Source organism: Rissa tridactyla, chromosome 1 (assembly GCF_028500815.1).
Source record: "Rissa tridactyla isolate bRisTri1 chromosome 1, bRisTri1.patW.cur.20221130, whole genome shotgun sequence".
NCBI lineage: Eukaryota > Metazoa > Chordata > Aves > Charadriiformes > Laridae > Rissa > Rissa tridactyla.
This window is the reverse complement of record NC_071466.1, coordinates 131,551,195-131,565,507: the sequence shown is the minus strand read 5'-3', so window position 1 is coordinate 131,565,507 and position 14,313 is coordinate 131,551,195. Positions and strand designations below refer to the sequence as shown.

At 43.0% G+C, this 14,313-nt stretch overlaps 1 protein-coding gene across 5 annotated transcripts in view; it reads left to right on the top strand.

Annotated features, from left to right (window-relative positions):
• Positions 1-696: 696 nt before the first annotated feature.
• POLQ (DNA polymerase theta) overlaps positions 697-14,313 on the top strand; it is a 56,863-nt gene continuing 43,246 nt past the window's right edge. For 3 of the 5 annotated variants that reach the window (XM_054188388.1, XM_054188389.1, XM_054188390.1), the window contains exons 1-5: positions 697-916; positions 3,668-3,850; positions 4,893-5,023; positions 6,440-6,596; positions 11,067-11,175. In XM_054188388.1, coding sequence (XP_054044363.1) covers positions 697-916; positions 3,668-3,850; positions 4,893-5,023; positions 6,440-6,596; positions 11,067-11,175 — 800 coding nt within the window. Of the gene's footprint in view, positions 917-3,667; positions 3,851-4,892; positions 5,024-6,439; positions 6,597-11,066; positions 11,176-14,313 lie in introns of those variants that run through there. The other 2 variants (XM_054188392.1, XM_054188391.1) reach the window with 2 other exon arrangements.

The following is a 14,313-nucleotide window of genomic DNA, read 5'->3' as shown; positions in this document are numbered from 1 at the left end:
TGCATATGTTTGTGCTACTGGAACTGCTTTGAGTGCTCACCCTCAGTTGTCAGTATTTCTGGATAGATGAGCGTGTCTTCTTAAGTTGAAGTTAAAAGCAATTTAGAAAAGCCTTAATCTCCCCCCCTCTGCTGTTAACCATTGTATGTCATGCTACTTGGAACTTCTACAAGTGAAGGACAAAGACTTCCATTTTTGGGATACTGCAGGATTTTCACAGAAGTGCTTCAGACATTCACATCACTGGGAAGAGGTGAAACTATCCCTACTCTGAAGAATCTGAAGGGGTTATTTTGGCAAGCTGAGGCCTTAAAAACAGAAAGCAAGGCTATCTGTCCTTCGTGCTGTTCCCTGTTTATCGTTTCCGAGGATGAAGCAGCTCTCCCAGGTGAGGCTGTGTGCTTGTGGCAAGCTTCTTTTGCTGAAGCAGACCGCGTTATGTTGCTTCGTTAATTACCTCTCTTTCACCCGTACAACACGAATAACCGACGCTGCTGCAGCGTACCCAGTTGGCTGCGGGAACACCCTCCCCGCATCCACCACACGGAGCCGGCGTCGCTCCTGCCCTTTTCCCGCGCCCGTTTCGGGTGCCGGTAGCGGGGCTGCCGCCCCGAGGCGGGGGCGGAGAAGCCGCCCAGCGGCCGCGCTGGGTCGGGCGGCGCCTACTCGGCCGGGCGGGGCGGTGCCGGGGTTTGAATGGCGCGGCGGGAAGATGGCGGCGTCACCCCGAACGCCGTCGCCGCAGCTTCGGCCGCGGGGCTCCGCGGCGGCAGCTTGGGCGGCCCGGCCCCTTCCCGCGGGGCGGGGAAGGCCGCTCCGCTCGGCTCCGCCGCTCCCTGCCGGCCTGTGCTGAGCCCCCCGCCCGGCCTCGACCTCTCCCTGCGCGGCAGCGGGAGCCCCGGCGGCAGCTCGACAGGTATCGGCGCAGGAGAGTGCGGCCTTCCCTTTCCTCTTCCCCGGTCCCCGGGGCTGCCCGGCTCGGCCTGCGGGCCGCTGGCCCGTAAGGCAACATGGCGCTGAGGCGCCTTGCCGGCGGTGGGCCCCGGGCGGTGCTGGAAGGGGCCAGGGACGCCCCGAGCCTCTCCCGGCCCAGAGTGCGGGGCCTTCGCCCCGGAGGCTATTGGCCGCCCTAGGGCGGGAGCACCGGCGCCTCGCCCGTTCCTTTCCCCTTTGAGGGCAGGGGCTGTAGCTGAGGTACGTGCTTATGTTAACGAGGGTGGGAGCGTACAAATACGAATCGAAGGATTTTCCTGCCCTAATTACTGTTTAGTTGACGAAGGTAAGAAAACTTACAGTCTTTGCACCCTTCTGAAGTCGGGCTCGTTTCGTTGTGTGTCACTTAGCAGTGGGCCTTATTCTTGTCTTGGCCTCTAGGTGGTACCATAATACAACAATCAGAATAGTCTGTGCTCTTTGGTATCTGAGGCGGGCTTTACCTATGTTATTAAATTGATTAAAGATTACAGTAAGCTGGTAAAATGTGTTGCATCTGAAGGCGTCGCTTTAAGTGGTCCTAGTTGGTGCCCTGATACCTGCAAAGGCAAGAAGTGTAGTAAGTTTTTTTTAATATGTCATCTTGCCCATACACACACAAGATATTATGTAAACATCTTGTGTATGTATATTTGTTGTACAAACACCTTGTGGCAAGATGTCTTATAAAGTGATCCTGCTGCCAGCAAGGACCACTTAAAAGTGTTGCTTCTAGATGCAATAGGCTTTACCAGCGTACTGCACTCTTGAATCAAGAGAGAAATGAAGATGCATACAGCATCAAGTTGTATGTAACATCTGAAATCAAGATATTTATATAACGTCTTGTAACTTTATCTCTTCTGTGATTTTTTGTAACTCTTTAAAACATTTGTGTCTCTTGACATCTTCTCTGGTCATGTCGCATCTTCTCCCTGATGTGATTATGTTCTGTAAGATATGATTTTGTCAGCTCCTGCAAATGGAGCTGAGCAAGGCAACATACATATTTTTGTGGGACAACTCCTCAAAGACAATTCAGTAAGTGGCACTCCTGTGTCCAACTGGCCCCACATCCTGGAAGAATTTTCTTTCAGAGAAATTTATTGCCCGGTGCTTTTAACCAATGATGTGTATCTTCCTTACTTTGACTCTTTCCTAGCATTTTTCTGGCAGGTAAGAAAGAGGTTAGTGTAGTGGTATACTTCTGTACATAGATCTTTAAGAACCTATAAGGCACAAGTTTTCAAACTTGCGTTGAGTGGTAATCTACAGATATTCTTAAAAAAGCAGACTCATGTAATCCTTTACTCATTCTGTCTTTTACATGTAGTTCATTGGTTTTAACATTAGGAAAGAAGCGTGAGATCCCATCATAGAGGGTTTCTTTTCTTTGCATGATTCCGAATCCTAATTCTGCCATATTAGTTACATTTTAGGATAGACAAATCTGGTCTCCTTTAAATTCCCCTTGGGAAGCCAGTTCTGCTTCATGGCGTACTGCTGTTCTCTTCTGATGGTGCTCAACTTCTTGTTTAGTATTTGTGTAGTACTTTGATTATACAAGGGGAAACAAAGCTTTCAGAACTAAGCTATATCAGCTTTTTTATATATTTGCAGGGGAGAATGATCATGCACCTGTGACAGCTAGGTTGGGTTAACCTTAAGAAGGCAGTTGAAATTTTTAGTATGTTGAGAGTAAAAATGCTGGCTGCTTATGCACACTAGTATTTCTGATCTAACCGGCCCTTATGCTGTCAACAATGGTGGGGAATTTCTTTTAGTATTTTTTTGAATGTGCCAGTCGAAGAATGGGTGCAGTAGAGTCAGTACACACAATTAGTTGGTTTTCATCTCTATTTGACAAGGCCTTTCACAAAATGCTATTGTGGGAACTCTATAGTCATGGGTGAATAGGGGGAGGCATTACTGTGGATCAGAAACCTGTTACCTATCTCAGATGAGGAAAGGCACAAAAAGTTTGAATTTTCTTAATGATTTGGAAAAAGGGAGAATGAGGGGAGAGAGGAAGCAATATCTGTAGCCGGCACAATATTATTTAGGGTTATAAAGGCAAGAAATAAGCATCAAGGAACTTAATTAAGCTAGAGGAACTGGCAATGTGGTGAAGATACTAATCAGTGTTGCTAAACTTGATTAACACATATTGTGCAGAGTAGCTTGAACTGCTTGTTTGGTTTATGTTGTTTTATTTCATCCGTAAAGCAAGAAAAAAGACTGGGGCAGTTCTGTAATCTGTGAGGATTACTGATGTCTCTGTAATAAGATAATTTCTCAGTAATTTGAAAAGGAAACAGTCTGGATGAGGATGAGATGTCAAATACACTGTAATGCTGTTATATTAATCAGTGCTGAAACTCTCTGTTTGAGTATGTATTTGGTAATGGCTGTTGTGTGTCAAAAGCAAATATCAGAGCGAGAGTTTGGTGAAGAAATAATTTGAGTGTGGAAAACCTTATAGGAGAAAAAATTGAAAAAATTTTATCAGGAGGTAAGAAGAATAGTGAACTGTCCGTAGGAAATATTGAAAAATATAGCGAAGGTAGTTTCTTGTTACCTTCTCTCATAATACAGGAGCTTGTAGAGAAGTTTGACCTTTAGGTATATAACCTAAGCGACCTTCAATTCAAGGATGATACTTGACTTTTTAATTTTTTAAAATTTTCTCCCAAAGGGCAATATCAGCAGTTAAATATTCCTGAAGACCAAGCAGACAAGTTGCTCCTTGCAAGCTGGGGTCTTCCCAAAGCAGTTCTGGAGAAATACCACAGCCTGGGAGTAGTACAGATGTTTGAATGGCAAGCAGAATGCCTGATGCTCGGACAAGTTCTGGAAGGGAAGAACCTAGTTTACTCAGGTATGCAAACATCTGACAATACCAGTGCCCCCTACAGTGCCATTTACAAGAACATATTGCTGCTGAAGGGGGCTGGTCTGGCAGATAAAAAGGTCAAGATCTTCTGGAGAGACCCCATTAAGATCTGTGCCATCACTATACCTCAGACCTGGCTTAATGGACTCCTTTCCAGATGTGAGGAGAGACTTTTTTCCCTCCATTTTCTCTGTTAATGTTCCTTTAGAAACTGATAATTAGGGGTCAGTTAACGATGACTTTCTCTTTTTTATTACAGACTATGTCAACCAGGAACTGAATGATAACAGCAATGTTAGATATAAATGCTTTTGAAATTTTTATTTACTGTCTAATTTTTTCAGTTCCTTTATCTTTTCTCTTTATGTAGTATATGGGGGAGAAGTAGGACTGGTGGACTAGAAATCTGTGGGAAATGACAACTTGGGTGTCTGCTCTCCATGGGAAGAAGGTTCCAGAGCAGCACTGGGAAGATGAACAACTTAATCAAGCTTGGATTTGAGTTTTTTTTACCTGGTACCAGAAAACTTTGGGCCAGATTGCTGGGTAATGGCTGTCCCCCGGTAGATGGCATCTCCTCTACAGTTTTTTGTGGTTGATAGATGGCAAACAGCAGTACTCGCCAACCAGGAGAGGTTAATACAGTTATGGGCTACGTCAGTAAGGTGTGGTGGCTGAGGTCTTCTGTCCAACCAAGAAACTGTAGTGGGTTTTTTTGTTTGGTTGGGTTTTTTTGCCCTGGCTTATCTCTGAGCTGCTGTTGCTTCTGCAGCAGAGATGAGAACGCAAGCCTTGGTAGCATGATGGAAGAGGCTAGAAGAGAAATACTTCGCAGTCTCCTTGACTCTTTATGGAGATAACTGCAAATGTGTTTGTGGCTCTGGGAGAGAGGCATGTGTTGAAGAGTCTTGTGCCAAGTTCTTCAGTAACTGCTTTCTATGCTAGTTTTATGATGCATGTTCTTAGGATTTTTTTTTTAAACTTTAAAAATAATTAAAAAAAAAAAAACTACTTTTTTTTTCCCCAGCTCCAACGAGTGCTGGAAAGACTCTTGTTGCAGAATTGCTTATTTTGAAGCGAGTCCTGGAGACTCGTAAGAAAGCTCTTCTCATCCTTCCCTTTGTCTCTGTGGCCAAGGAGAAAAAACGTTTTTTGCAGGTGAGTAGCATTCAAGGAGGGTAAACTTATGGGTTATAGTTGTTGGGTCACATTTTTTAAACAGAAATTTTTGCATAGATTTGAGGAAAAAAAAAATTGGCAGAGTTGTTTCAGAAAGAATTTGTAGATAATTTAAAATTTGCTCTTGTTCTAAGTTGGAGACAAAGGCATCAAAGTTTTAGCCAAAAAGGGAAACTTGGAAAAAATTTAAGGAGTTGATTAAAACATTTTATTTCAACTTTGATTTTTAAAGCATCGTTACTTGCATTTATTCACAGATTTTTATAATATACAAACTTTAAAGGAATTTTCTAATTAGAGATTGTGTCTGAAAAACTACAAAGGGAAGGTGTCAATGTTATCTGAAAGGATAAAAGGATATTTTAGGTTTCCTTGGGGTGTTCCACGAGAGTTTTGTGCCTTTGATTTCACTTTGACTTTGCTAAAAATATGTTCTGACAGAATGTGGTTATGTCTTGGTTTCCTCACCCCAGCTATTTAAAAACAAAATTGCAGTGGAAACAGTCTTTTTAAAACAAAAATATTTTTTTTCTTGAAAGACTTTCATATCAAACATTGCTTCCATTAGCTAATATGACAAAAGTAACAACAATTACTAAAAACAAATAAAAAACCAGCAGGCACTTTTGTTATGGTTTCTGACATTTAAGACATTTTGGGTGTTAATAAACTGAGATGGTATCTTAACCTTGCAAATTGCTAGGAAATGCTACAAACTGAGTGCAAAAGCTACTTTGTAGTGATTGATAATGGAAATACGCTTTTATCTTGTAAAGCTGGAGGATTACCAATGATGTGTTTTAATACTCCTGGCCTAAGGTTTGCCTGTAGCTGCACATACTTGAAATCATACAGTATCCTACCCCTCTGGTTCAAACATTTGTACCTTTTTTCAATGCAGTGTGTAATGTGCCAAAACTTTGGCACAGCAGTAGTAAGCCGTGGAAGAAAAGAAGTCGTTGTTTCTTGACTTTCAGTGGGAGACGTGACATCTCTGTGTTTGCGGTCCCACATTTGGCTTTTGCCCAGGATTTCTCAGGAGCAAGGCTTCTTTGTACATAACCCACTGGTATGATAAACTGTTGCACTGTGTGTTCTCTAACCTTTTTTATAGTAAATGTTTTTATACAAAACAGTGGTCCCCATCTCTTATTCAGCTATGTACACTTTATCCTGCAATGTGTACACTGTGGCTTCTGCTTCAGAAATAAAAAATGACAGTGGGGGAAAAAAATAGCAGTAACTGGCTGAGCTATGTCTTTAATCTGATTAGTTGGCATTATAAGTACTAGAAATTGCGGTTGTAGGATGCAGGCTTTTATGTGATTCCAGCAGGCATTGGTCCAAATGCAGAGTTGTAACCTTGGCATGACATTCTGTATCCTTGAAAAACAGGCCCTGTTTCAGGAGGTGGATGTGAGAGTTGAAGGCTACATGGGAAGCATGTCTCCTCCTGGACGTTTCTCTGCCCTGGATGTGGCTGTCTGCACCATTGAGAAAGCCAACGGTCTAATCAATAGACTAATAGAAGAAAACAAAATGGACTCACTGGGTAAGGTACCAAGGCTTGACGGTTGCAGGGATGAGGTTTATTACATACTCAGTGTACAGGTGAAATCATGGGGTACTTTGCATTTGCTCAGTTCTGTATGTGACAGACATAATACAGAGCAAAACTGAGCATTTTTTTTTCCTCCAGAGCATCTCTGATGTGGATTTAGGAAGGCAGTCAGGACTATTCCATGCAGCTCAGTGGCTGGGGTGAGTAGGTAGAAGCTGCAGGTTTTAGTTTGTCTGAAATGGATGACAGTCCATGGGACAGTGATGAGCTGTGATAAGCAGCGATTCCCACAGCTAGAAAATGTTTTCTAATTAATGAAATTGAATTAAAGGTCTGGGATATGTTTGAGTTCAAGAATGTATTTGTGTTCGTTGGTTTGGGACAGAGATTGTGTACGTATGGCATCCATGTTTTATCTTCATTTAGCTCAAGGAAGAGGCAGAATTGCGTTTGGTGCTCATCTGGGTTCAGATAAGTGGAATGAATACACAGAGCTCCTCTGGGTAGGCATGCTGATTATTAGGAGGGCTGAGACATTCATTTCTCTCTTGTAGTTCGCTTGAAAGCCTTCTGTCCTTGTAATGTAGACTTCTGGGTAACCATGGCCCTGATGGCCACTAGATAATGGTAGTATTCATTTAGTATTTGGCAGGAGATATAAAACCTGGAGAAGCCCTGTGTTTCCAGAGTGACCTTGGAGAGACATGTTTTCCTAGTCCAGTCAGAAGTTTGTTCTTCCCTTTGTTTGCTTGCTCAGTAAAGCTATACCCAGTTATATTTTATACAGTTAATCCTCCCCGTCTTCACTTTGGCCTGTAACATAGCTGGCTGCTATTTTAAAAATATAAAAATTGGAAAACTGGATGAGTTTTTAGATGAGTTGGAAAACTACTCTGAGACCTCCACCTATGAAACTGCTGTTCCGTGTGCATCCGGTGTAATAATATTCTGCGGCATTGTATACCAGCAGAGTATTTTAAATGCGAGAGAGAATAAGGGAAATAAAGCCCTTCAGGTTCTGTCAGAGTGTGAGATCATGGGATAACGCATTCACACTGGGATCTCTAGGGGCTGGGTCACCATGCATGCTTTAGACTGCCAGCAGGCTAGAAGATGAGAGGATGACTGTGGTTGTGCAGCATTTTAAGCTCATTCAATTTGATGCTCCTGCAGTCCAGCCCGATTCTTGAATGTATTTCTTCATCCCTTCCCTTGCAAGAGAACTGCCAATCACGCAGTTAGTTGTTTCAATATCTTGCTACTTGATTTAGGTTTTTTTTTTGTTTTGTTTTAAATAGTGACCTAGGACCAAACTAACCCTACACTGTGCAAGCTATACTGCCAGCATAAGGCAGAGAGTGGAGTCATGATGTCCATATTCATGTTGGCTTGGGCGCCTTGGAAGCATAGTCGGTATACTAAAATGTATTGTTTAATGATACCATCTTTCAGAAGCTAGAGATAAGCCAAATCACTTTGGTTGGTACCTCTATTCCATCCCTACATTTTCTTGTGCTCTCTGAGATGGCTGAACCTGGGAAGAGTCATTTAAGTATAACCAGCCAAGTGATTACAAGATTTGAATTTGAATATGGGTCCTCAACACCGAGATTTCCTTAAAGCATGATGTTTTTCTTTAACCATTTGAAAAGACCTCTGCTGCAACCCTCAGTTTCCCTTGTGCCCCAATATGAGCGTATAACTGAAATAAAGGTAAAAATTTTTTTATATATATATATGCTTATTCAAAATTAATTTTTAAATTAAATTTGAGTTTAAAAATCATCTTTAAAGTAAGAAATTGACAAATTTTCTATTTGGAGATAAATTTTCATAAAGGCTGCAAAATACAAGCATGAGCTGAAAATGCCAGTTTAACTGTCACCTAAAGCAAAGCTTGTCTGAAACTGCAAGATTGTACCTCATCTTCTAATTAATTCTAAATTTAGACTAGTTCGTAACGAGGGTGTTTTATCTTCTGAGATGAGTTATTGGGAGATGACTGCAATTCTGGCTGGATTCCATCTCAAGCTTGAGCTGTTCCTTTTGTTGATGTCAACCCCCTGCTGATAGCTCACGTTGCCTTTGGAAATCATTGGGAGGAACTCAAATCCTCTGCCTGGCAGAGCTCTCTTTGCTGTATGAAGCAGTTAGAAGCAATTTTGTGTTGCTAATTATTATATAACATGTCAGTTTTGAACATCCAGGTACATAGGAGTTGATATTCCTCTTGTTCAGCCTCTCAATGATGATGCTAAAGGAATTTTTAGGGAAGCGGATTAGAGAAGAATCTGCTGCCTTCTCAACGTGTCAGCTGGGAATGGATTTGTGATGTGCTGTTGTGAAAACAAGTTGGGAAAACTTGTTTCTTTTCTTATTATAAACTTGAAATCAAAAAACTACTAGTTTACTTATACTTAAAAAAAATAATTCATATCCTCCCTGCCTGTCATTCAGAACTTTTTAGTTTTAAACAGGATGTGGACTTAAAGCAGCCTAGTTATTCTACAGTAAACGTATATGATCACTCTCAGGTACTTTTTAGTAGTTTTTTTTTCAGCAGTCTTCTAGGGACGCATCTAATTTGCAGACAGAAAGAGGGGACTGAGACTACCCTCATTTTCAGTACCAATGCAGTGTGATGAAATTCTGGCCCCACTTGCACTCCTGAGCTGCTTGTTGAGTAGAAAATACCATTGCATGCCGGGACCTGTAGTCGTCCTTTGCTGCAATTCCATTTTAAGATGAGGATAGCTTTGTGAAAAATACTGGTTGCCTGATTGCACCTGCTGTGTTACCCCAGTGAGCGTGTTCTGAGTACTGCCTGAATAGAGGAGAGCACCATGCATGTGTGACAGGTCTCACCAGCTTGCAGACTGCCAGGGCAATACAGTACACGGGTTTAGCGTGGGTTTGCAATACGTATTACAGCTGAGTAGCAGCAGAAGGTATAGAGCAAGTGGCCTGCACAACAAATAGTGGCATTCCCTGTGCTTTGGCTTGTAGGTACCACTAGTGTTCTGTGCTTCATTTCAGGAAGCAAAATGTGCTGCTGCTTGGCACAAAGGCTGGAGAGGTAACTTGTACGAATTTTACTTTGGTACATATCTGGTTACACTGTCCTGTCTCAGCTGCTGCAATAACTCAGACAGACTGTTGTACAGGGAAGCAGGAAGAGGCCTTTTCTGGTAGCTGAATAAATATGTATTTGGTGACCAACAAATTACCATTTTTTACAAGTGAGCACAGAATACAGGAAGTACAGGAAGAGAGAGGAGCTGGATGGGTGGGAGTTTGTAAAAGAGGATGATGAAGCAGTGCAGCACTCTTTTCTAACTTCAGTGGCTTGAAAGGGAAAGGGGGAGAAAACAGACGGAGAAAGAAGGAACATATGTAGGAAGGAGAGAAAAAAAATAAGAAGGCAAAATAGCATTGAAACAGATAATATAAGGTCACATTTGCCCTTAAGCTCCTGCTATTTTAGCTGTACCAGAAGATATTACATAGCTGCACCAAAGAGGAAAAAAATTCCACAGCAGCAGAACTAATGAAGCCTGGTGTCCTCTGTGCCCTGCTGTTTTTGGTTAAACTTCCTTCAGCCTCTTCCATGTCCCCGTGACTCTCTCAGCTGGCCAGAAAGGGTACATACTGCTGCTAGTTGGGATGTGTGCAGGAGGTGCGCTGGGTGGCTGAGTTCTAGTGGCTTTCTGTTTTCTTCTCAAGGGAGACCCTAATCTGGTCTGTTGTCTTCAGCTGCTGATATTCAGAAAGCTCTTTAGACATTATTCTTTTCAGTTTTTACACATCTTACAAATTTGATGGAGGTGGCTAATAGACTAAAAAGTCGTTTGCAGGAGGTAGGATGACAACAGAGCAGTTGTGTAAGGATTTTTTTCATTAGAAAGCCAAAGCTAAATAGTAGAGCTCACTCAGGTTTGGTTAGTGAGAAAAGATATAATAGGAAGCAGCCTATGCCACTGTAATTATGTCTGCTCTAGGTTTTTTTTTTTTCTAACATTACTGTATTAGTAAGGAGTGATGTTTTTAACTAACACAGTGATGTCAACAAAGCTTTTGACTAGCTCATTTGGGTGCTGGAATGTTCCTTTCCAGATACTCTGAAGACTGGGGGTTTTTACTTGCAGAGAGGTTACAGTATAGATGCTGCAATACTGCTTTGCTTGGTGGCCAGACTAATAACAACCTATTTATTTTTATTTTTTTTTTTTAAAAGCTGATTGTGTGTGTGTGTGAGGTTGTGGGGTGTGTGAAGTGTCATGACATTGGTCATGATTCTCTCAGAAGAATCAGTGACAGAAGGAAGCCATAGTGGTGTTGGTAAGCACAGCAAGATCTGTCAATATAAATTTCAGTTCATCATGTGGAATATGAAAGGATTGAGGCTATCTGTTCTTAGTTTGGAGTTTTGTCTGATGTGACCTGAGTGCTTCTCTTTATCAGGAGTGGTGGTTGTGGATGAGTTGCACATGCTGGGAGACCCTCATCGAGGATATCTGCTGGAACTCCTTTTGACCAAAGTTAGATATGTTACAGAGAAGGTTGCTAAACGGTGGGTAGACCAGGATGTTTGTCTTTTTAATGCTAAATTATGGATGGCTTTAAATATTTTGTTCTCTGGGTGACTGGAAATTTGGGTTAGCTCCAGGGTTTTTATGAGAGTGATGACCTAGACTATTTTGGTTATTAAGGTCTCATAGCATCTCTCAGGGGCCTGCTGTTGTAGTCAAAACCTCTTTTCCTCATGGTTTTCAATTTGTGTGCTACCATGGGATTCATTCTCTCAGGAAAAGAAATAAGGCTGAAGCTTTCACTTTTTTAACCTATTTAAATTAGTTTGAAAATTTTGGATTTCTTTTAACGTTTTTGCTAGTGGACTTGCCCTGCTTAATTTTTCAGTATTTTATGGATGGGGTATTTATCCTACTGAAACATTCAGGTATTGTGGAAGAGTTCTCAGGCTGTTAACTTGTCAATGGTGGATTGATCAGAAGACTTAAGAATATGTGCCAGTAGTCTGCTTTGTTAGCGCTGCTCAGGGTGATCTGTGGTTTTGTTTATAACATGCAATAGCCTAGTGGTTGCATGATTTCTTGCCTTTAGCATAACTGATGGGACACTGGGGAACAGACTAGATGTTTCAGAAGAGCTTTAGAGGCTTTTAAGAATTCAGTATCTAGATCCCCAACACCAAGCTGTCCAGCAGCTCCATAGTGCCCAAACACAGACAAAGGCAAATGGAGCAGATGGTGTATCAATCATCTTAATCTTTATTGGTGTTGCTGAGAGAAGAGTCGAAATCAACAATTCCCTTAGCACCAAAAGCCAGATTTTGCCACTTTTCTCTGCTGCTTGCTGTCCTGTGAGTTGTATCAGTGCAGGGCTAAGCACAGACTACCAATTTGGAATCATAGAATCGTCTAGGTTGGAAGCGACCTTTAAGATCATTGAGTCCAACCATTAACCTAACACTGCCAAAACCACCACTGAACCATGTCCCTAAGCACCATGTCCACGTGTCTTTTAAATACCTCCAGTCTTGATGCAGTCTGTCCAGATCCCCCTGTAGAGCCCTCCTACCCTCAAGAAGATCAACACTCCCACCTAACTTTGTGTTGTCTGCAAACTTACTGAGGGTGCACTTGATGCCCCTGTCCAGGTCATTGATAAAAATATTAAACAGAACTGGCCCCAATACCGAGCCCTGGTGAACACCACTTGTGACCGGCCGCTAACTGGATTTAACTCCATTTACCACCACTCTCTGCACCCAGCCTTCCAGCCAGTTTTTTACCCAGTGAAGCATACACCTGTCCAAGTCATGAGCAGCCAGTTTCTCCAGGAGAATGCTGTGGGAAACAGTGTCGAAGGCTTTACTAAAGTCCAGGTAAACAGCATCCACAGCCTTTCCCTCATCACTAAGTGGGTCATGTTGTCATAGAAGGAGATCGGGTTTATCAAGCAGGACCTGCCTTTCATGAACCCATGCTGACTGGGCCTGATCACCTGGTTGTCCTGCATGTGCCGCGTAATGGCACTCAGGATGATCTGTTCCATAACCTTCCCAGGCACCAAGGTCAGACTGACAGGCCTGTAGTTCCCTGGATCCTCCTTCCGGCCCTTCCTGTGGATGGGCGTCACATTTGCTAACCTCCAGTCAACTGGGACCTCTCCGGTTAGCCAGGACTGATGATAAATGATGGAGGGTGGCTTGGTGAGCACTTCCGCCGGCTCCTTCAGTACCCTTGGGTGGATCCCCTCCAGCCCCATGGACTTGTGTGTGTCTAAGTGCTGTAGGAGGTCACTTATCATTTCCCCTTGGATTATGGGGGCTTCATCCAGCTCCCCATCCCTGTCTTCTAGCTCAGGGGTCTCGGTACTCAGGGAACAACTGGTCCTACTACTAAAGGCTGAGGGCAAAGAAGGCATTAAGTACCTCAGCCTTTTCCTCATCCTTGGTCACTCTGTTTCCCCCCCATCTAATAAAAGATGGAGATTATCTTTAGTCCTCCTTTTATTGCTAATGTATTTATAGAAACATTCTTTATTGTCCTTAACAGCAGAAGCCAGATTAAGTTCTGGCCCTTGTAATTTTCTCCCTACATAGCCTCACAACGTCTTTGTAGTCCTCATGAGAGGCCTGCTCCTTCTTCCAAAAGCCATAAATTCTCCTGTTTTCCCTGAGTTGTAACTACAGCTCTCTGTTCAGCCAGGCTGGCCTTTTTCCCTGGTGGCTCATTTTTTGGCATATGGGGATGGCCTGCTCCTGCACCTTTAAGACTTCCTTCTTGAAGAATGTCCAGCCTTCCTGGACTCCTTTGCCCTTCACGACTGCCTTCCAAAGGGACTCTGTCAAGCAGGCTCCTGAACAGATCAGTCTGCTCTCCAGAAGCCCAAGGTGGCAGTTCTACTGACCCCACTCTCTTGCTTCTCCAAGAATCAAAAACTGTATAATTTCATGATTGCTATGGCCAAGACGGCTGCCAGCCATCACATCCCTCACAAGTCCTTCTCTGTTTACAAACAACAGGTCCAGCAGGGCACCTTACCTAGTTGGCTCCCTCACCAGCTGTGTCAAGAAGTCATCCTCAATACAGTTCAGGAACCTCCTAGACTTAGTTCTCCTAGATTTAGTTCTGGGGGAACTGCCATTTCTACATTGGCTCTCCACTGGATATTTTAGCCAGTATTTCCCATCCTGATTTCCAGGATCCAGCAGTGTTCTAGGTCTAATCACCTCTGACTTTTTCTCATATTCTCCCCATAAGTCCTGGAAGGCAGTACACTTCAGGGCAGTGTGAGTGGCTTTGCCATTCCTTTTACCTTGGTTTATCATGTAGCTGCAGTACAGGTGCAGGTCTAGTCTCTGCTTTCTTCCCTTGTGTTGAAGAAGCAGAAGGAGAAAACATTTGTCAGGGAAAAAGGGATAGATGCATCAAGATATGTTCCTGGGAAGACACAGTACTCGGGCCTTCACCATATAGGCGCTAGGGCCCGGATTCTCCATCTCTCCATCAAGGTGAAGTTGACAGTGAGTCCTTGTACCACTTAGTGACATGAAGGATGTGGCTGCTACTTTTGTTTTGGAATCCAGCTGAGACTCCTGGAGTTGAAGACCACATTTTCTCTCAATGTCTTCCCAAGTCTGTGGTGCCTTTTCTTCTCTCCTGTTATTTCATGGGAGTCCCTT